The 21,926-nt window shown below is 50.2% G+C and overlaps 1 protein-coding gene across 2 annotated transcripts in view; it reads left to right on the top strand.

The window, feature by feature from the left end:
- The window catches only part of TEAD4 (TEA domain transcription factor 4), a 38,636-nt gene that overhangs the window by 10,194 nt on the left and 6,516 nt on the right, over window positions 1-21,926 (top strand). Inside the window, exons 2-8 of one of the 2 annotated variants that reach the window (XM_037064724.1) lie at window positions 4,566-4,630; window positions 9,712-9,840; window positions 10,907-10,950; window positions 11,459-11,514; window positions 12,762-12,818; window positions 13,862-14,001; window positions 15,121-15,294. In XM_037064724.1, the coding sequence (XP_036920619.1) occupies window positions 4,566-4,630; window positions 9,712-9,840; window positions 10,907-10,950; window positions 11,459-11,514; window positions 12,762-12,818; window positions 13,862-14,001; window positions 15,121-15,294 (665 nt within the window). Of the gene's footprint in view, window positions 1-4,565; window positions 4,631-5,101; window positions 5,165-9,711; window positions 9,841-10,906; window positions 10,951-11,458; window positions 11,515-12,761; window positions 12,819-13,861; window positions 14,002-15,120; window positions 15,295-21,926 lie in introns of both variants that reach the window. The other variant, XM_037064725.1, reaches the window with a different exon arrangement.

Here is a 21,926-nt window from a genome sequence, read left to right as displayed (position 1 = left end):
AGAGTTCAAAACACTGGTATTCAGGTTGCTCACAGAAATGATTGAGTATGGTCACAACATAAAGAAGTGAAAGCTATGAAAAATGAAATAAAACTATACAGGGAACCAACAGTGAAGTGAAGGAAACTGAGACTCAAGTCAGTGATTTGGAACAAAAGGAAGAAATAAACATTCAACAGGAACAGAATGAAGAATCAAGAATCTAAACAAAATGAGGAGAGGCTTAGGAACCTCTGGGAAGACTTTAAACATCCCAAGATCCAAATTGTAGGGGTGCAAGAAGGAGAAGAGGACGAGCAAGATTGAAAACTAACATGAAAAAATAATGAAAGAAGACTTCCCCAATCTGGTGAAGGAAGTAGACATAGGAGTCCAGGAAGCTCTGAGAGTCCCAAAGAAGTTGGCCCCAAAGAGGCCACACCAAGAGACATCATAATTAAATTGCCAATGATTAAGGATAAAGAAAGAATCTTAAAAGCAGCAAGAGAAGAGAGTTACTTACAAAGGAATTCCCATAAGGCTATCAGCTGATTTCTCAAAAGAAGCCTTGCAGGCAAGAACGTGCTAGAAAGAAGTATTCCAAGTCATGAAAGGCAAGGACCTACATCCAAGATTGCTCTATCCTGCAAAGCTATCATTTAGAGTGGAAGGGCAGATAAAGCGCTTCACAGGTAAGGTCAAGTTAAAGGAATTCATCATCACCAAATGCTTATTAAATGAAATGTTAAAGGAATGTATCTAAGAAAAAGAAGATAAAAACTATGAGCAAGTAAAATGACAACAAACTCACAACTATCAACAACTGAACCTAAAAGACAAAAACAAACTAAGCAAACAGCTAGAACAGGAACAGAATCACAGATATGGAGATTATATGGAGAGTTGTCTGTGGGGAGGAGGAAGGGAGAGAGAGGTACAGGGAATAAGAAGCACAATTGGTAGGTACAAAATACGGGGGAGGTTAGGATTAGTGTAGGAAATGTAGAAACCAAAGAACTTACATGTATGACCCATGGACATGAACTGATGTCAGAGGGAGTGGGGGTACTGGGTAGAGAGTGATAAAGGGGAGGAAAAAAATGGGACAAGTGCAATGGCATAATCAATAAAATATACTTAAAAAGAAAGAACATCTCCATTTAAATCTAAAATGGTCTTAACATAATTTTGTGTTTGTATTTTAAAATTTTTTCCTCAAAGAGAGCCTTCCAGTTTATAGATGCTTTAGCCCCGCAAAGTCTGGATGTGCTCCTGTATAGAGACTCAGGTGAGATGGGTCTAAGAAAGCGCTTTGAAAACTCTGTCAGGCTAATCAGAAGTAAAATGTTATTTCCTTTATCATACTCACAGCCTGCCCTTGGAAGCTAAAGCACTTAAATGGGACATCAGACCAGCATCTTATCTTTTTTTAAAATAAAGATTTAGGCACATCATTTTTAATAGCAATGTAACTATACACTAAATGTTCAAAAGTAAAAGACTGCTTAAACATATTATAATTCCTTAATAAATCAGAATAGTATATAATTAAGAGAGATGCTGTGGACCTACTAAATAAAATGTTTTGTTAAACAGACTATACAATATTTTATACAAAATCATAACATTTTATAAGACACACAATCCTGGAAAATAAACCCTGGAATGACAGTCACCAAAACCTTAATCATGGTTATTTTTGGCTTTGAGGGTTACTGTTGATTTTTTATTTTGTTCTTGGCACTTTATTTTATGCATCATTTAACAAGTATTTACTGGGAGCCTGCCTCATGTAGGCAGCGTCTAGGCACAGAGTGTAAGTAAGGAGATAAACTGACAAAAACCGCCATTCGGGGGGCTCTCCTCCCGTGGGAGTGGGGCGCAGGCAGGTAAGTGCTGTTGGTGCATGTGTGGGTCCCATGTCTTGTTAGAGGGCACTGTGGGGACCAGCGGGGACTGTGGCCAGTGAAAGGTGATTGGGAGGTGATCTCAGCTTTCAGTAGGGGGTGGTCAGGGGAGCTGTCCCAAGATGGTGGAATCTGAGGAGAGGAGCCGTCAGGGACACGAGGGTCCCTGGGGCAGAGCGCAGGGTGCGTGAAGGCCCTGAGGTGGGAGTGGGCCTGGCAGGGTCCAGGAATAGCCGGGAGACCTGACAGTGGGTGGCATGAGATCAGAGAGGGGCAGAGCTGGGGACTGTGCACACATCCTGGGGGGCTTCCAGGACATTGTAGGGGCATAGACACTTTAATCTGAGGAAGATGGGAAGCCATTGGAGGGTGTTTGAGCCAGAGGATCGTTGTGGCCACTGTGCTGAGAAGAGACTGGGATGAGGGAAGTTGGGAGGAAGGCTTTCATCAGAGTCCAGCCTGAGAGCAAGGCGGCCGGATTGTGCAGGACAAGGTGATAAGTGGCTGGATTCTAGATGGAATTTGAAGATAGAGCCATCAGGATTTGCTAGTGGACTCATGTATTCATGCATTTGTTTGACAAATAGGTGCCAGGAGATACAGACTTGAGTGGAGATGTGAGATGTGGCTGGCCCCTTCCTCTGAGGTACTGGGAATGTAACAGGGAAAGACAGAATTGATACGCTGCTACCTGTGTACGAGGTGTGGGCTGGAGAAGCAGTGCTAGAACCACTTCCCAGATGTTCTCTCTCCAAATTAGAGTGTCCCCGGCCTTCCCCATCCCTCCAGCTTTCCCACCAACTCCATGACTCTCCGGCTTGTCCTCCTTAATACCATGTCCATCAGCACTGCAGCCAGCACACTACCTCTCAGGAGCCTTCTCTCTGCCCATCCTGGTCTCTGAGCCAGACTGCCTACGTGGACCTGGAGTACATGACATTCATTTTACAAAAAAGGAAGCTGAGCCATAGAGAGCTGTCATGGAGCCAAAGTGCAACTCTGCTTCCTAAGTCTAAAAATTCAGTTGGGAAAATCTGGGGGAAAGCCTTGAAAGGGACTAGGCTTAAAGAGAGAAGGCTGATTGAAGGTCCATAGAGGAAACTGACTTGCACAGGTCCCGCAGCCCATGTGTGGAGCCGCTGAGCGAGAACCTGGCTCCCAGCTCCCAGTTCTGGGACCCGTTCTAGTCCTGGTGGTGGTAACTTAGCTCTCTTACCAGTGAAAACAGCACCTTGTAACTGCAGCATGAGTGCCCCTAGTTAGATGTAGGGTAGGACATTCACTGGACTGCCAGAGGTGCCTATGGAATACCGCTCCCTGGAAAGCTTTGAGAAGAGGCGTCTTGTGGGACCTGGGTTTTAGGTGCAGACCACCACCCACAGGGCAGTGTCCCCAGGGTCTAGCCTTCCCCCCATTCCTCCTGACACAGGCCAGTGCTTCCAGGCCAGCAAGTGTTCTGGCAGAGGAGACTTCCTGGGAGTGGCCCCTTAATTCAGCCTTGGCAGTGGGGAAAGGTCTGCTGGGGGGCCAGCATGGCCTTGGCTGTGTGCTTTTTTTATAACTCAGATGGCAGCTGGCCCACTCCCCCTGCCTCCCCCTGCATCGGCAGCTGCCTTATTCACAGTCTCAGCCCTCCAGGATCAGCAGGGCCCCGCAGGTCAGAGCAGTCTGTTGGCTGTGGTCTCTGGCCCCAGAGTTGAAGCAAAGAAGTGAGAGCTGCTGCTCTCAGGCCTCCCTTTCCCCAACCCAATGCCCTTCTTTATGGTCTGATCCTCCCAGTGGTCCAGGTCCAGCTGCAGGCTCACCTGACCACCCAGACTGAACTGGCCCCTTGTCCTCAGAAAACAGTCCCTGTTGCCCGTCATAGCACGAGCTGGAGCCATTGTGTGGGCACACGTCCCTCCTCAGCTGGGTGGTGAGCTCTTTGGCACAGGGAACCCCTTTTCATAATCTCATTTGTGATAGCAGGGCACATGGGTGGCTCCCTATAGTTTCCAGGACCCCTCAGATGTGGTGTCAGCCTCTAGGAGGCTGGGCCAGGGGAGCACTGTGTTACTGTTGACTGGTCTCCTCAGAGCCATGGAGCTGGGAATGTGGATGGCTTGGATTTTCTTTATCTGAGTTAAGGGCCTTGGGCCTCCTCTCCGGCCATACCCAATGTCTCAGCACTTATGTCCCCCATGTTCCCTGCAGCCCACAGACAGGACAAGGCATGTTGGAAGGGCCTGCTCATGTGTAGAGGTGGTGGGAACTGTGGGAGTTGCACAGGGGAGAGGCCAAGGCCCAGGCATTTCCTTGCAGCTTCCCAAAATGTGCAGAAGGCCCCAAAAGGAGGTGGGAGCAGAGGGCCAGCTGTCAGGCTGCTGTGGGGCAGAGGTGAGGGGGTGGCCAGTGCGGATAAGGAGGAGCTCTGAGAGGGCTTCTCAAGCTGTACATCCAGCTGGAGGCCCATGGCCCTGGCACCTCCTTGTTTCAGGCTACCAGCCCCCCCGAGAGGCCTCGGTTTCCTCTTGCTGCTGGGAGATCCCTAAGATCCAAGGATGGCAAGAGGGAACTCATAGAGTCTCAGTCCAAGTACCCACGGAAGGTGGGCAGAAGATGTAGGATGGGACCTCTCAGACTCTTTTGTCTGCCTGCTTCTTGTACTTCTCCCACTGATGACTCTTGGTGTCTCCACAGGCCGGAATGAGCTGATTGCCCGCTACATCAAGCTCCGGACAGGGAAGACCCGCACCAGAAAGCAGGTGAGCCCGGGAGACAGGTATGGGTCCCCAGTGTAGGTACCAGTACTCACCTGCTCCCAGGGTGGTCGAGGTTCCCCACAGGGCCAAGTGTGGGCTCTCACTGGGGCCAGCTTGGAGGGGTTGTCTCTTTTTGGTGTGCCATGGACAGTTCATTTTCCCTGCTGTCCTTGCTGCCATCACCTGGGAGGAAGTCCCTTGTCTTCCTGGGAAGTTAGTGGCCCCCTCCCTCTCCTTCTCTGGGGCACCAGCGAACAGAAAGTGAAACACTGGCACTGTACTTTTATTTATTGCTAAACTCTGGATTAGCCAGGACTGAGGACCACACTTCCTTTCACTCATTCGTGCATCCATTTATTTATTCAATCCACCCATGTGGATTAAGGTGTATGGAGGGCTGAGAGTCAGGGAGCCAGGGTTGGGCGCACAGGCCATCTGGGGAGTAGGGTCAGGAGCCCTTTCTTTTTGCCATAGGTCTCCAGCCACATCCAGGTGCTGGCTCGTCGCAAAGCCCGTGAGATCCAGGCCAAGCTAAAGGTAAGGCCGATGACAGCAGTGAGAGGAAGGACTGGGGCACAGTGAGAGCAGCAGATGGGGCTGCTCTCGGGAAGCTGGGGCTCTTTTTCCAGCAGGAAAAGTCTTCCCTTTGTGTTTAGTGCCTGACTGCTTGTGTGTGGAGCCAGCATGCTTCTTGGCCTTCATGAGGGCAGAGTTTAGCCTCTAACCTCCTGTCCATGCAGGGAGGGACACTTGACCTTAGAGCTGTGCATGACTGTCGGGGGCCACAGGCCAGTCCTCTGCTGTGCCCTCCTTCCTTCAGGGGCAGTGCCCTTGCCAGATCACAGCAGATGACCCTCTAGACCCCACTCCTTGAGAGCTCCCCAGGCGCCTGGCTGATGCCATCAGCCAGAGCCTGCCGGTGGTCAGGCATGGGAGGCCCTGCTGTGGCCTGCCTGGGTTGGATGCTGCTGTGGGAGCAGGTGGAATTCCTCCCTGTGCCCAGCTTTCTGGGACTGGCAGTTCCTTCCCCTCCCTGGATCAGCCCCTCCTTGAGGACCAAGTGACAGGTGACTGCTCTGTGGAGGGCCAGCTGCTGGCAGCATCTCCTCAGGGCGGCCCTGCCTCCCACAGGATTCAGGCCTCTTCACTGACTGAGGCCCACTGACTGGGAGCCCGGGGCCCTTGTGAATGCTAGGAGGAAAGGCCGAGTCACTGAGGTGCTCATAGCAGAGGCTGCTCAGCCACTTAGTAGCAAGAGCTAATATTTGGGGTCATTTAGACTAAGACCAGCAGTTTGCAACCATTTTTTTTAGGCAGTAGAAGCCTCTTTGGGTTTTCCCTCCCAAACAAAATATAACTCCAATATGTTATCAAAGGAGCTACTCTAGTGAAAGCTACGTTGGTGAAGAGCAGGCCAGAAGCCAGAGATCCCCTCCTCCAATTCACTTATAATGCCCATGGCTCTCAGCCTCAAAAGTACATTGGAACCCCATCTAAAAGCCCTGGGATAGATGGCCTCAAAGGTCCTGTGTGGCCCCAGTAGTCCATGATCCCATGATCCCAACTCCAGAGGCTCTGAGTGGGTGGGTGGGAACTCCTAGGGGAGCCACACCCTGCTGCTGACTCAGCTCTGTTCCCCAGGCATCAGCCCAGCTGTCCCTAGTCCCCTTTGTCCCTGGACAACTGGCTGGGCCTCAGCTGTCCATCCCTTCCTACCAGGCTGGCACATGTACCTCCATACTCCAAGGGTCCCGGAACTCAGCTTGCCCTGCATTTCCCCTCAGGGGTCTGCCTCTGACTCACTGGGACCCCAGGTGGGGACCAGAATGGAGAACAACCTTTCCAGTGTTCTGAGTCATTAAGGGGAAATTTTAATTCCACTGCAGCCTGGCTGTGTGGCTCATGTTCGCTTGGAGGCATTGCACCTATCCTTGTCCATGGGCTCTAACTTGGGGCAGTGGACCACTAGACCGACATAAAGGAGAGCTATGAGCCCCCTAAATAATATGCAGATTTTCACGCTTTTGTATTTTCCCATGGAGATTGGTCTGAGGATTTCGTCATATTCTCAAAGGGGTCTTAGAGCAAGGTGAGGCAGAAATCCTCCAGGTTTTAGGCCCAAGCTGGTCTGGCTCTGCCCTTGTACTGAATGAGCTTAGACAAGTCACTGCCCCTTCTTGAGCTCCAGTCAGCTCTCCATCTGTAAGTGACAGCATTAAACAAAGTAGTATCTGAGATCCCCTCCAAAATTCAGTTACTCCCTGACTCTGTAGCCTAGTCACTGATGTCACTCTTCATAATGTCCTTCCCACTCTCCCCTGATGCCCACTCCACGCACGGAGCATGTGGTTCCGGGAACCCTAGTGCCTTGCTTAGGTTGACTCTTGGGAAGGGATGGAGCTCTGCGGCCTCGTGATGCAGTTGTAACTGCAGGGTTTGCAGGCTTTCTGGGGTACAACCTACGTGTTCTTCTTGTCCTGGATGGAGAAGGCCTGGGCCGGTGACCCAGGTGAGTTTGGCTTTTGCCTCTGAGTGGGGCAGGTGTTCTGGGGAAGAGGCACACCTTGTGCTTGTTATTAGCTAGCTCCCTGTGATGATTAGACAGCCTGAGAGCAGGACCTACATTTGGTCTTAAAAGGACAGTGGGTTGGGGATGAGCCCACCACTGTGAGTCAGGTCCTGTGCCCTCTGTAGTGTACACCCATGCTGTCAAACCCGACATACATCCTCATCCCCACTCTGCACAGCCCTACCACACCTGCAGAGATCCGGAGGTGCGCTGATAGGTCAACCCAGACCAAGCTCCCAGGGCAGACTGTCACCACCGTCAGCACCCTAGCCATGCAACTCTCTGAGCTTAGTTTCTTCATCTTATAATGGGGATCCTTCTGGTCCTGCCAGCCTCACAGGAGTGCTGTTATGTTCAAAATCAAGTGGGATGGTGTTCTTGACCTTCCGTGGGCCAGCTCTGCCAAGTGAGCAACAAAAGTTCCTGAGAGGCCAAGTGGAAGGGCCTGTTGCATTCTGGCCCCATAACCACGTGGTGCCAGCATGCTGGGTGGGTCACCTGAACCTTCTAGCCTTCAGAAGGCATGGTGATGCCTTCCTTAGGGGGCTCTGGGACTGAGTGCAACAGTGCCTGTGAGCCGTGAGGACCTCCATCAGTTCTTGTTTTGTTTTGTTTTACTTTTTAATTCATTGATCTGAGAGAGAGAGAGAAACATCCACTTGTTGCTGCACTTACTGATGTACTCACTCATTGGTTGCTTCTTGTGTGAGTCCTGACCAGGATAGAATGTGCAGCTTTGGCAGGGCTGGTCGACACAGCCAGCTGAGCCACCCAGCCAGGGCCCTTCACTCGGTGTCACTCGGGCTAGGTCTGGTTACATAGTGCTCATTTTTCCTTCAAACATAGACTTTCTTTCTTTTTTCCTTCTTTAATATTATTTTTTACATTTAAAAATTTGACTTTTAGAGAGAGGAAGGCAAAGAGAGAGAGAGACATTGATTTGTTGTTCCTCCTATTCATGTATTCATTGGTTGATTTTTTAAAAAATATTTTTATTTTTAGAGAGGTGAGAAGGGAGGGAAAAAGAGAGAAACATCTGTTGGTTACATCTCACATGCACCCCGTCTGGGGACCTAACCCTCACCCCAGGCGCATGCCCCAAGCAGGAATCGAGCCAGTGACCTTTCGCTGTGCAGAAACATGCCCAACCAACTGAGCCACACCAGTCAGGGCACTGGATGGTTTTTGTAAGTGCGTCCACTGAGATTGAACCCACAGCCTGCATGTCAGGTTGACGCTCCCCAACTGCCTGAGCTGTTCTGCCAGGGCAAGACGTACAATTTCTAATCAGAGCTTTTGAGTTGACATGTCCAGCCTTTTAGTCCCGGTAAAGCCATACACACCAAACAGTACTGGCTATTCCAGTCTGTATATGTGATCTTATTTTGAACAAAGACACGATTTTTATTAGGCTTTTATAGGAAAGAATGTTGTCTTGTTGATTTTAAAGACCTTTGGCATTGGGGAGCTCAGGATAGGAGCCAGGCTTATAGAAGTATAAAAATTATTTGTAATGTTGTTATTATTGTTAGCAGTGTCATGAGTGCTTATTTATTTAGAGCCTGCGCAGGGCAAATCCATTCTTCAGGTTGGACCCATGGAGGGCAGACAGCCAGTGTTTATGTTCTGACCTGTGTTTATGTTCTGGCAGGGCACGCTGTGGGCACCTGCAGGGCAAGGGAGACCCGCAGGGCAAGGTTGAGACACTGGAGGCACAGGAGGCTGTTCGTGCCTCCAAACAGTCTGTAGGACCATCCCAGGGGGATCTGACAGATGATTAAGTACCGTTTGGCAGGAGCCAGGTGTGGCCCGGCCAGTAGAGGGGCAGAGGTGAGCAAGGACTGAAAGGTTCCTGTTCTCAGCTGGTGGTCGCTCAGAGGGGTAGGGGTAGGGAGAGCATGAAGAGGGTGAAGGGCAATGAGAAGTACAAACTTCCAGTTTTAAAATAAATAAACCACAGGGTACGGCACAGGGAATATAGCCAGTAATATATTATGATAACTTTGTGTTGTGACAGATGGTTACTAGACTTCATGTGGAGATACCGTAAGGCACATACATGTCAAATCACTATTGTGTACACCTGAAATTAAGATATTATTGTATGCTGACTATACTTTAATAAAAAGTTGTTTTTTAGTCTGATAGAGAGATAGATAGATAAACCAATCAATCAGTCAGTTTTCCCTGCTCTTAAAATGTCTCTGTGGTTAGTAAATTGAAAGATATGGTGATCTTTTGGTCGCCAAAGTCTCTTTAAGTGCTGATCAAATAGGAAGGGCAAGGATTATGCCTCTTTGACAGATCAGGAAGCTGATCTGAGAAACCACATGACTTACTCAGTCATGAAACAAAGTAATAGTCTTGCAAGGATGTGAGCCTGGTCCCTTCGGGCCTAGTCCAGGGCTCTGGCCACTGGCAGTGGGACAGCTTCCCTGGTCACAGGCCCTCCCTCCCTCACCGCAGCCTGCCAGAGTAACCCTGCTGAGGTCGTGCCTTCCGCTGTCTTCCCCAGGACCAGGCAGCTAAGGACAAGGCCCTGCAGAGCATGGCTGCCATGTCATCCGCCCAGATCATCTCCGCCACAGCCTTCCACAGTAAAATGGCCCTCGCCCGGGGCCCTGGCTGCCCAGCAGTCTCCGGGGTAAGTGGGGCTGCCTGGAGCCAGAGGCCAAACCAGTCCTCTCCTTCTCGCTCCTCCCCCTCCTGCGGAGCCACAGCAGTGGCCAGACCACATTTCTCTCACATGAGTCCTCCCAGGCCAGGAGAGCCAGGGGAAGGAGGGACCAAGGACAGAGGCCCATGCTGGGTTCTGGCTTAGTTGGTGTTGGAACTGCCTTCCTGAGGGCCGTGGCAGACCTTCCACAGGAGGCAAAGCCGCCCCCATTAGCTGACCACCCAAGAAGCTCTACAGAGTGGCCCCATTTACAGAAGGGGAAGCTGAAGTCCTAGGATGGGGGCTAGTCAAGGCTCCGGTGCGGCACCAGAATGACCCCGAATGCCCCTACTGCTGGCCTTGTCCCCACCCCCGCCCAGGTACTCAGCACCCCTCTCCTTCCAGCTGGAGGGATGATGTCCATGAACAAACTCCTGTTCAAATTGTAAATGTTTCCTCCTAAGACCTGGCCTCTCAGTCGTGGCCAGGTTGGTCATGCTTCGAGAATGGTCCAGAAAGGCTCCTCCTTTCCTGGGCTGTGTCCTCACAGGGTTTTCTTTGCTTAGGGACTAAGTGGGTCTTAAAGAGCTGCCCTGGGGCCAGTGACAGGCCCTGTCCTATGCTTGTGAAGCTTTTGTCCACCATTTTTTTCAGAGCGAGTTCAGGGAGCACTAGCCCAGGGTCACACAAAGTGATTCTGTGCATAAGTAGGTCTGGGGCAGCTAGAGCCAGGTAGGGTTCCTGACTCCAGGACTGTTTCACATACTGCTATGCACCGGGCCTCTAACAGGCGTATGAGATCCTGTTTACCGAAGTGGATGTTTCTCCCGAGGAGTACCATAGAACCAGATCCTGTCCAGAGACTAGAGTTCCTTAAGACATACCTTGGGATGTTGCTGTCACCAAGTACTAGACAGTAGCGTTAACTCTTGCCCTGCCACCCACTGGTCCAGGCTCCAGCATCACCTTCCAGCTGAGGCTTCTGTGCTGTCTCCCTACACCAGGGCCCTCATGCAAATGGGCTTCGCTGACTCTACACTTTTTGCCTCCTCAGTTTTGGCAAGGAGCTTTGCCGGGCCAGGCTGGAACATCCCATGAGTGAGTATGGCCTGCCACCAGTTGCTCACTGAGCTGACCTTGAGTCCATACGCTCAGGAATTTGAGCCTGGGCCCCAGGGAGGGACAGGACTACAGTCGGGGTCCACCTTTTATTATAGTCTTGAGCTGGGGATCAGGCTTTCCTGGTCTCAGGTGGCAGTTTGGTCTACATTGTGGACACCTCGGGTGCATTTGCTGAAATAGCAGTCTGTCCATGGTATAGCAGGGCCAGCTCTGGGACCCCAAGGGAAGTAGACTAGGAACCAGGGTCTGGTTGACCGGGGAGGGAGGGTTCAGGGAGGTGTGGGTTTTTCAGTAGATGAGAGGCTTCTGTGATTCAACCATGAAACCTGAGGGAGTTGGTAGGAGAAGACATGGGAGGCCAAAGCCCACCAAGGCCACTGATGACCAGACCACCAGGGCCTGCCACACAGTGATGGATGCTGCTGAAGGCTTTGGGGCTACACCTTGCCCAAGTCTTACACCCCTTCTCTTCTGCCTCCCACAGTGTGAAACCTTTCTCTCAACAAACCTACACTGTCCAGCCTTCACTGCCCCTATCAGGTGGGTCGGCAGTGCACAGCTCCCTCGCCCGTCGCGCCCCTGCAGCTCCTGCCTCTCAGATGCCACCCTGGTCTGTGCTGAGACCATGCACCCCAGTCTCCTGGCTCCACCTCTTCCCCGCCCAAGCACACACTTATCTTCCGTGTGCAGGTCCCTTCCTGCCACCTGGGCTGTCCGTTGTCTCTCCCAGCCTGGGCTCAGGCTTGCAGGGGCACGCACAGTGTAAAGGGCAGTGCCTGCACCCTGGGTACTGTTCCCCTGCAACTCCTGTCTGCTGCGGGTGGGCTGCAGATGGGCCTCGTACACTCTGGAGCCTGAGGTGGCCTCCCTCTTGGTGACCCTGTAATCCTCTCCTTCAAACTTCCCTCCATGAAAAGGAACCTTTATTAGCAAAGGCACCCTCCTGGGAAGAGGCGGGGAGCATGGGTGGGGCAGGCGAAGGTCCAGCCAGCTGGGCCACACTGGAGCTCATCCCCTTGCACGGCTCAGGTGACCATCTCTGTCCTTGCCTCTTTCTCTTGAGGGTTCCTCACTGTTTTCCACTGCACAGGGCGAGACAGGATCCTCACCCTTTTCAGGCATGGGGAGCCAGCCCTGCCCACATTCGGGCCTGGCTCTCCCTACCCTGAGACCGGCCCTGCTACCCGCCTAGGTTCCTTAGTGTTGCTTGCTGTCAGCCCTGCACAGTCCATCCTCTGCGGTCCTCACAGCCTCGCTGTCTGCTCCCGCCTTCCTAGATCTTGCCTGGATTACTGCAGCCCCTCTAACCAGCTCTGGCTCCCGGTCTCCAGTTTCGTCTCTTCGCCCTGTAATTCACCTAGTCTCACCTAGTTGTGTTTTAAAAGCACCCAGCTCACCATGTTGCTTCTGGGCGTAAAACCCTTTCATGACTCTCTGGGGCCTTCAGGGTACCATCTGAACTCTGGTGGTGCTTGCAGTAGTGCGTTGGCCTCAGCTTTCTCCTCTCTCCCTTCCCTCCTTTCCTCCCCAACTGTCACCCTTCCCTGCCTCTGGGCTGCCCAGGTCAGGGGCACCCCACCCAGCCCCTGACTGTTGTCATCTATGGCAGAGGGAGGGGCAGGGGCACATCGCCTGTGAGTGGTTTGTTCCTGGACTCTGTGTGTCGTGTCCTGTCTGGTGCTCAGTTAGCTGATGCATTAAGCACAGGCTAATGTGTCTGTCTAGCACAGTCCCTCCACCACCCCTCTGACTACTGTTTCTTCTCTGTCTCCTTCCTCCGACCTCAGCATGCAGGCCCCATTCCTCACCAGACTCCCAGCCTGGAACACTGGTGTCATCTGGAGGTCGGCCGCACTGCTCTCACCCCTCAGTCACCACGGCCTGGGCTTGTGCTCACTTCATGTCCCTACTGTATCCCTCCCTTCTCTTCACTGCCCTGCTTTACATAGGTCCTGCAGGGACTGTGCTTCTGGTCTGCCGCACCCTGCCCGACCTTCCTCCAAACTGGAATAGGATCTTTCAGAAATGCAGATCTGAGCATTTTACTGCTCTGCTTAAAATCCTCAAGTCTCTCCTGAGCTCTCAGGCGGAATTCATGCGTGTCTGGCCGGATACCCCATCTCTTCAGCCTTATTTCCTGCCACAGTGAAAACTCGCCCTTCTCTCCAGTTCTACCACAGACTTGAGTGTCCAAACTCACAGAGCATCTCACAGCCCCCAGACCTCTCTGCCTCTGCTGTGTCCTGTGCTCGGAATGCCCTTTCCCTGGCTTCACTTGCTGCCGTCTACTGCCAAACTCTTTTCAGACGTTACCTTCGGAAAAAACTTTTCGGACCACCCTGAATAGAACTAGGAGCTCCTCTGTGGTGCTGGGTGCACACCTGATCAGTTTGTCCCCGTTGTGTCTTCCTTGGTCAGCACACCTGTATCGGACTGCCTGTTCTGGGCCAGGCACTGTTCTAGGTGCTACAGAGACAGCAGGGAACCAAACTGGAACTCTCTTCTTGTGGTGCTTATGTCATTGCATGTAGTTATAGATTTATCTGGTCAGCTCCCTGGTGAACCAGAAGCTCCTTGAGGGTGGGAACCTGGCAGAGCCTGCTATAGAAGCCCTCAGCCCAGTGGACATCTGCCCCCATCCAGCACACAGTCTCACTTGAGTGTAGTTTTGTTGGCCAAGGAACCGAGTTGTACCTCCCCACCTGGGCTGTTCCAGACCAGTGCTTTATACGCTCCTCCAGCACCCCTGTCAGAGGCCTTTTAGGGGAGACAAGAGATCCCCTTCCCAGCACAGGGTCTCACCCGTGGGCCTGCAGTCCTCACAGAGGGTGTTGGCAGGGAGGGTGTGTGTGAACTGGATCCCATGTGCCTCTCCCACTGCCTGCAGGGTTTGAGTCTGCTGCAGGACCCACCCCATCGCCCTCAGCACCCCCAGCACCCCCATGGCAGGGACGCAGTGTGGCCAGCTCCAAGCTCTGGATGCTGGAGTTCTCTGCCTTCCTGGAGCAGCAGCAAGATCCTGATACGGTAGGTCCTGGCCTCCTGTCTGGCCGTTCTTTCACCCTGCAGCTCACTCGCCTTCTCTAGCTCTTGCTCTACCTGCGTCTGGCTTTCTCACCCAGCCCTGCTGCCCCACTCCACTTTGGGCTTTAGTTTAGGTTCCTCTTTCCTTTACAGCCTTTCCTTCCCTTGACGTTCTCTTTCCTTTTCCTTACCTTCCTTAAGCCACCTCCTTCTTCTTTCCTCACTTCACCTTGCCTCTCCCTGTGTAGCTATTGCTTCCATCCTGAAGTCCTCCCATGGTTTCTTTGCCCCATCTCCCCTTCCTGTTCAATCCCAGACTTCTGGGCTTCCCTTCATGTCCTTTTTCCTCCCAACCTATCCATCTCTTAGTCCAGAGTTGCTCTTCCCAGCCCCAGCCCCAGGCCTTTCCATCTTTTCCCTGTGGCTCTGAGGAGTCTCCTGTGTCTGGCCCGCATCTCTGGGAGGCCAACTGGGAGCGAGCCCTGCCCTCACCCTGTCCCCTCCAGTGTCTTGCGTCACCTGCAAGAGTCAAAGTAGCACTTGAAGGAGGCTGGGCTGTCTCATTTTTGCATTCTGAAACTAGTTTTTTAGCGCAGGAACCCATTAATCAACCCAGCTCTTACTTAGAAGCCCAGTGTGTACAAGAAAAGGAGATTATGGTTGTAGCTGCAGAGGCACCCAGGCCTGTCTCTGAGGGTGGAGCATAGTCTGAAAATGCCTGATCTAGGTCAGTGGTCTTCCCTCACTGATGCAATAACAGAGCCTGAAGGTAGAAAAAGACTTGCCTAAATATCTTTAGGGGATGGGTTGGGGATGGGCTGTGGATGAGAGCTAAATATCTTTAGGCAAGTCTTTTAATGTATTTAGGCAAGACAGAATAATGTAAATAACTACAACTTGTTGAGCACTTACTGGGTGCCAGGCTTTGCACCAGATGTTTTATACCATTAACTTTGCTTCACATTCAGTTCTTGGATTGTCTCCATTTTACCAGTGGGGTCACAGAGGTCCAGAGAGATGAGGTCACTTGCTCCAGGTCACATGGCTGGGATCTGAGCTCTAGTCTGTTCCGTCTACCCTGCTGCCCCCGCCTCGCTCTCAGACCAGCTGTTCTCTCCACAGTACAACAAGCACCTGTTCGTACACATTGGCCAGTCAAGCCCTAGCTACAGTGACCCCTACCTCGAAGCCGTGGACATCCGCCAGATCTATGACAAGTTCCCAGAGAAAAAGGGTGGACTCAAGGAGCTCTTTGAGCGGGGACCTTCCAATGCATTTTTCCTCGTGAAATTCTGGGTAAGCCTTCCATAGACTCTGCCTTCCTACCCCCAGCATGTCGATGAGAGTGAGGAGAAAAGAGGAATAGTGGGCATGCAGTGCTCTTGCCATGGTGGAAACGTGTGGAGCTCAGGGCTGGTGAGAAGGGGAGGAGCGGCTGCAATGGCTGAGACCAGGAGTTGGCCAGTGGGGCTGGAGAGCTGGGCTGGGTTGGGCGTCATCCTTTCAGCAAACTGAAACGTGGCTGGTTCAATTCCAGGTCAGGGCACATGCCTGGACTGTGGGCCATGCCCCCAGTGAGAGTCATGCAAGAGGCAACCAATAGATGTTTCTCTCACACATTGATGTTTCTCTTCCTCTCTTTCTCCCTCCCTTCCTCTCTTTCTCTTTCCCTTCCTCTCTCTCTGTAAAAATAAATAAAATCTAAAACAAAAAAATTAATCTCCCCTGGCCTGATAGATCAGTTGGTTAGAGCATCGTCCCAATATGCCAAGGTTGCAGGTTCAGTCCCTGCTCAGGGCACATACAAGAAACAAACAATGAATGCATAAATAAGTGGGACAACAAATTGATGTTTTTCTTTCCTCCCCCCCAATCAATTTTTTTTTAAGTTGATCTCCGGGCACAGGGCTTGGAGAAATGGGCTGTGGGGTTAGGAAAGGTCACCCCAAGAGAAATACCCACTCAACTTTACAAACAGCTCAGCCTGTAGATGTGCTCTCTTCTCACCTTGCCTCGGGAGAGGTGTTATATGAGTAGAGTTTGCTTCTTTCAAAGCATCTTCTCTACAACTAGGAAACATAGTTAATACCTGCTCGGGAGCTTACTTTCCAAGGGGCCCAGCACACACAGAAAAGAGAGGCAGAGAAGTGTAGACCAGGCTGGCCGTGAGGAAGTGCAGGGAGGAAGGGAGTGATGGGAGGCTCTGAATAGTTTCAGGGTTGACACAGGGCCTGGTGGCTCCTCCCACGTTCCTCTCCCTGGCACCCTTGTTAATACCCCTGAGATGGCTCTGGGAGTCTTAGCCTTTATGGGGTCCCTGACAGCTTTGATTATCTGAAGCTTTATTTTTCCTAGAGGTAGGCATATTCACACAAAGGTTTATATACATTTCTCAGTGGCTTACAGTCCTGGGCTGGGATTCCTAGCTTAGCTCTCATCCACAACCAAGCCCGATGGCTGCCTCTCTCCAGAAGAGGCAGGTGCTGGAACTGAGACCCAAGGCCCCTGATCTGTAAGATGCTTGGTTTTTGCATGATGCAAGACAGCTTCTCCCTGAGCAGGATGGCACTGGACCTGGGCCATCAGGGGTGGGCAAGCTCTGTTAGGCAGAGATGCGGAAAGCCTGTTGCAGCGTGGGAGGCATGAGGAAGTGGGCTCCAGACGGAAGGTCATAGAATAGTGGAAAATAACACTGCAGAGGTGAGTTAGACCCTGCGGGGCCTGATTGTACGAAAGTTTGGGTTTTAATCTATCCTGGGATGAAAAATAGGCCCTCGTTTCTTTTATTTTTATCTTCTTTTTAAATCAGTACATGTTTATAGTTATATTATGAATTAGAACCAAGAGACTTATAATGAAACAGGTCAGATTCTTGTCTCACTCCTCCCCAACCCATCCCCAGCCCATCCCCAACCCCCAGAGACAATTGCTGTAAAATTTCCCTGTTGTTTCTGCCTTTTGTCTCCTTAGTTCTAAATAATAAGCTTATACTGCCATGCCTTGCTATCATGATTAAGATATTTATTGTGGTAGAAAAAAATTCGCTGTGTTAGATGCCATTTTCTCTTCATCATACCAGTATTATCATACTACTAAGTTATATAATTTTATCAAAGCAATAAAATGTGTATACTTTTGACACTTTATGTTGGCCACCAGAAGAGCCAGGATTCATTTTATTTCTAGTACAGCTTTTTGTTTTGTCCTATAAATAAATGGCTTTATCACTTGTGTATTTTTAAATAAACCTATTATTAAAATTTTATAGATTGCTCCATTGTAACCACCATATAAAAATTTCCCCCAAATGTTCAAACCCATTAGATAATTTATTAGTTCCCCCTTTTTCCTAGACATCTTTCTCCTAAATGTCCCTCTCCTGCCCCAGTTTAACTGGTATTCTCCAGGCCTGTTGTCATCCTGAGACTTTTTTTAAAGGTTTTATTTATTTACTTTTAGAGAGAGTAGAAGGGAGGGAGAAAAAGAGGGAGAGAAACAATGAGTGTGAGAGAAACATCGATCAGTTGCCCCGACCAGGGGTCGAACCCACAGCCTAAGCATGTGCCCTGACTGGGACTTGAACCTTCAACCCTTTGGTGTACAGGATGATGCTCTAACCAACTGAGCCACCCAGCCAGAGCAAGAATCTTTTTTTAATGTATTGCTGTATTGTCTTCTAACAGGCGTAGTCTGATAGCATTCTGATTCTCTCTCCTTTGCTGTGTAACTTGTTCTGGGCGGTTTTGTTGATTTTTTTGGTCTGTAGAAGTTTTGCATTTCTTCTCTATTCCTTCTGTTCTTAAATTTCACATCAGTGAGCTCTGTTATGTGTGTTATCTTACTTTCTATTTTTAGAGCCAGGCACTTTGTAAGTACTTTTCATCATGAGGTAGCATCTCTTAGTCTTGGGAAACTTGCTTTTATTATTTCTTTGATAGTTTCTTTTTCCATTTTTTTTCTGTTCTTTTCCAGGAACCCCTATTAGTCTGATGTTGGATCTCCTGGACTTACCGACTGTGATTTTTATCATTTCTTTATTTTCAAACTCATTTTCTTGAAGATTTCCTTTTTTTCCTAATTCTTCTAAATTAGTTAAGAGTATATCTGAGTCCATATTACATAAACCCCAAAGTGACAGTGGCATAAATACATAGTTTGGGGGTTTTTCCATGTAAAATAATTTGGGAGGTGGAGTGTCTAGGGCTGCTCCAGCATCTCTTGAAATCACCAGGGACCCGACTCCTCTCTGACTGCCTGCCATCCTTGGTGCGTGGTTTCTGTCCTTGAGGGTGTGGCTGCTGGAGCTCCAGCCATCAGACCCCAATTCCAGGCATCAGGGCGGAGGGAGCCAGCTCAGTGCCCTCTAAGGAGCCTTCCTGAAATCCCACCCAGCACTTAGTTGTATGTTGCACCTAGCTACAGAAGAGCCAGGGAAATTGTTGTACCCTTTGTTGAGTAAATTACCAAATAAAATCAGGGTTCACTTGGTGGCATTTTTCTTTCTTAGTGGTCAAGGGGCAGTGTGTGTGTAATGGTGAATTAGATTAACGGAATGTGGTGGCATTCTTTGCCACGCCTTCTGTCCAAATTGAATTTTGACCATAAACTTTTTAATTTTGAAGAGCTCCTTTTTGTTCTTTGATTACATCCTGACCTGCTTGGATGGATACAATTTACCTCTTACATTTCTGGGAATATGAAGTGAAAATTACTTTGTAAGTTTGCTTTTGCTCCCTTTGTCTTTCTTTCCCTTTCATTCTTTTCTGTCTGTTTGGTCTCTGTTTTCCAAGTTGGAGCACTTTGTCAAATATCAGTAATCTTTGCCCATATTTTTTGGTCCATATTTTTTAAAAAACAGCTTTATTGTCACATAATTCCTTTACCATACAATTCACCTACTTAAAGTGTACAATTCAGTGTTTTTAGTATAATCACAGAGCTGTGCAACCCATGAATTTTAGAACATTTCCATCACCTCAGAGGCCAACCTGTACCCCTGAGCTGTCAGCCCCTCCCCCCACCCCTGCCCTAGGCAACCACTGATCTGCCTCTTCTCTGTGTAGCTGAGCCTTTGCGGGACCCTTCACATGAGCGGAATTGTACGATATGGGTGTTTGAATCTGGCTTCTTTCGGTTAGCACAAGTGAAGGTTCAGCCACATTGTGGTAGGTATTAGTACTTCATTCCTTTTTAGGGCTGAATAATGTTCCATTGTAAGGGTGTACCACATTTTGTTTTGTTTATATGTTCATCAGTCGATGGGCATTCTGGTTGTTTCCATCTTTTGGTTATTAATAGCATAATGTTGCTGTGGACATTTCTGTACAAGTTTTCGTCTGGACATTATGCTTTCATTTCTTTGAAGCAGGTAGTTCGTGGTGGAATTGCTGGGTCATATGGTAACCCTATGTTTACCTTTTTGAGGACCTGCCAGACTGTCTTCCAAAGTGGCTGCACCATCTCACCTTCCCACCAGCAGCGTGGGAGGGTCCTATTTCATCCACATCCTCCCCAGCACTTGACATTCTCTGTGATTATTGCATTCATATGTCTTCTTGGGAGAATTGTCTGTTTGGCTCCTTTGGCCATTTTTTAATTGGGTTATTTGTCTTTTTATCGACTTACGAGTTCTTTATGTATTACAGGTAGAAGTCCCTTATCAGATACATGATCTACCGGTGTTACCTCCCATTCCGTCAGCTGTCTTTTCACATTCTGGATGGTGTCCTTTGAAGCACGAAAGATTTCCATTTTGCTTAAGTCCAGTTAATTCCTTTCTTCGTTGCCTGTCCCATTTGTCCCTATTTAATATCTGGGAGCTCTGTACCAGGCAGGAATCGTTACCTGGATGGCTTCATTTCAGGTAATAGGGCTAGGAGCCAGCTGTTGTATTGGGGAATCCAGCAAATGTCAGTGTGTTTACTGGACTTTTTTTTCTGAGGTGGTTCAGTTTCTCCAGTGAAGCCTCCTTTCATTCTCGCTGGACACCCCCAAAAGGAATGTGCTCGCTCCACAGAATTTTAGGAGTAGAGGAGGGATGAGGGCTAAGGGATTTCACCCTTCTTATGTGGGTTTCACTTAATTTTTCTGTTTTCATCCTTCTCTCTTCCCTGTCTTCTAAGCTCTGTTTAATTCTTAAAGATTATCACCTCTTTGCCCTCTGCTGATGGGTGGGAGAGGCCACCTGGAGGCCTGCCCAGGTGACCTCTCGGTCTTCAGTCAGCTCCTTGTTGCATCTCCCCGAGTCCCAAACTGCTCGGGGCTCTTCTGAAGTACATCAGCCCACTTCTGGTCCGTCCCCCATTGGAGGCACTTTTTGGCTGTGATTCCCTTCGTTCCCTTTGCCCCACAGAATCCACTCGAGTTCTGGTCAGCCTTCTCAGTGGTTGGGCTGTCTTGTCTCTTTGGTCTCTTCTCTGTTGTCTTTGTCCGTGGTGCAGCACATTTTAAAAAGTCCTTTGCTGTCATTTCAGTTGGCTGTCTGGAAGGGGAACAAGTGGACTTGTATGGTTTGCCTCCCATTTTAGCCACATGTCCAGGAAAATGGGTCTTACCTGAGGGCCACTAGCAATGGATCGGTCGTTGTCTTTTGGAATGCTGGGTCCGGAAGGGTCTAGAGGAAGTGCTGGACTGACTGGTAATGTCTGTCATGGGTGTGGCAGGGAAAGGGAGTGGCACATGTACTATGTGTTTGCTGCCCCTACTCTTTCGGCAATGAGGAATTGTTGAAGTTTTTGAACAGGGCATGACATGGCTAGAGTTGTGCTTAGTTGAATAAATGAGCTCTCCAGACTGGAAGCAAGTAAGAGTCTGCAATAACACAGGCCAAGGAAGGGGCAGCAGCCTGTTTATGACTCACCCAGAAAGGACTTAAACAATCTTACTTCCCTTTTCTCTCTCCCTTCCAGCCCTGACCGTGGGAATTGGAACCAAGAGGCCTTGCCCTGGGCAACCGATACGCACTGTCTCTGTGCAGCCAGTGGTTTTGGCCCCTTTCCTGCCGTGTGCCCGGGGAGGCGTCTGGCCTTTCCTGTGGGGAAGCCTACATCCTCTCTCGAGTCCTGCTTCCCCTCTCCCAGACCTGTCCAGGCTTAACCTTGACCCAGAAGAAGGAGCTTGGGTGAAGTGACTTGTGTGGATGTTCCCCGGCACGGGCTCAGCTATGCTGAGGGTACAATTTCAGGTCGGAAGGGAGGCCTAGTGGACCGGAGGCGTTTATGGGAACTTGACTCTGGAATGGGGAGATGGCATATTCGGGTCTCTTTTCACTGGCTCCTGTGTTCTTTTATTTGGAGACAGTACTGTGCATTCTTTTAGCCACCATCCTAGGCCGCACAAATGTGGGGAGACGGAAGCGTGGAGGAAGTAGGGACCTGGCTGTGAGGTACCCAGCCAGACTGACAGTCTTGGTCGTTCTTGTTATGTACACAGTGAGGTGGGCCAGGGCGGTCGGTGAAAGGTTACCTCTGGTAACACTGTCACTGTGTCACATATATAAGCATGTTGTATTCTTGCCACACCCTCAAAGGTAGGTAGAGGTGACAGCCACATTCCATCTAGGGGACATGGGAATAGAGAGGTTAAGGCTTGCCAGGGTCACCAAGTTCCTAGTGGCAGAGCCCGGATTCAGACCCAGGCAGTCAGGCTCCAGAACCATCACACTAAACCGCCTGCCTCGCAGAGCACCTGGGTTGTCCTCCATGCAGGGCCTGGTGCGCCCCCTGCTCCTATTAGAGGGGCTCTAAGTTGCCCAGACCCCTGCGGAATGGTGGGCTGTGGTGGCATGGAGAGTGCCGATGCGCCTCTGTGCTGTCGGGGTTCCTAGAGCCCAGACTTCCCTTCCAGAAAGTGGGACGGGTCTTCCCATCTGTCCTGCAACCTTACTGGTGGCCCATTTCTGGCTCTGAGAGGCGGTCAGAGGTGGGATG

Source organism: Sturnira hondurensis, unplaced genomic scaffold (assembly GCF_014824575.4).
Source record: "Sturnira hondurensis isolate 20B ecotype Veracruz unplaced genomic scaffold, ASM1482457v3 Scaffold0015509, whole genome shotgun sequence".
Classification (NCBI taxonomy): domain Eukaryota; kingdom Metazoa; phylum Chordata; class Mammalia; order Chiroptera; family Phyllostomidae; genus Sturnira; species Sturnira hondurensis.
The sequence above is the reverse complement of the archived record's forward strand: the minus strand, read 5'-3'. Positions and strand labels throughout refer to the sequence as shown.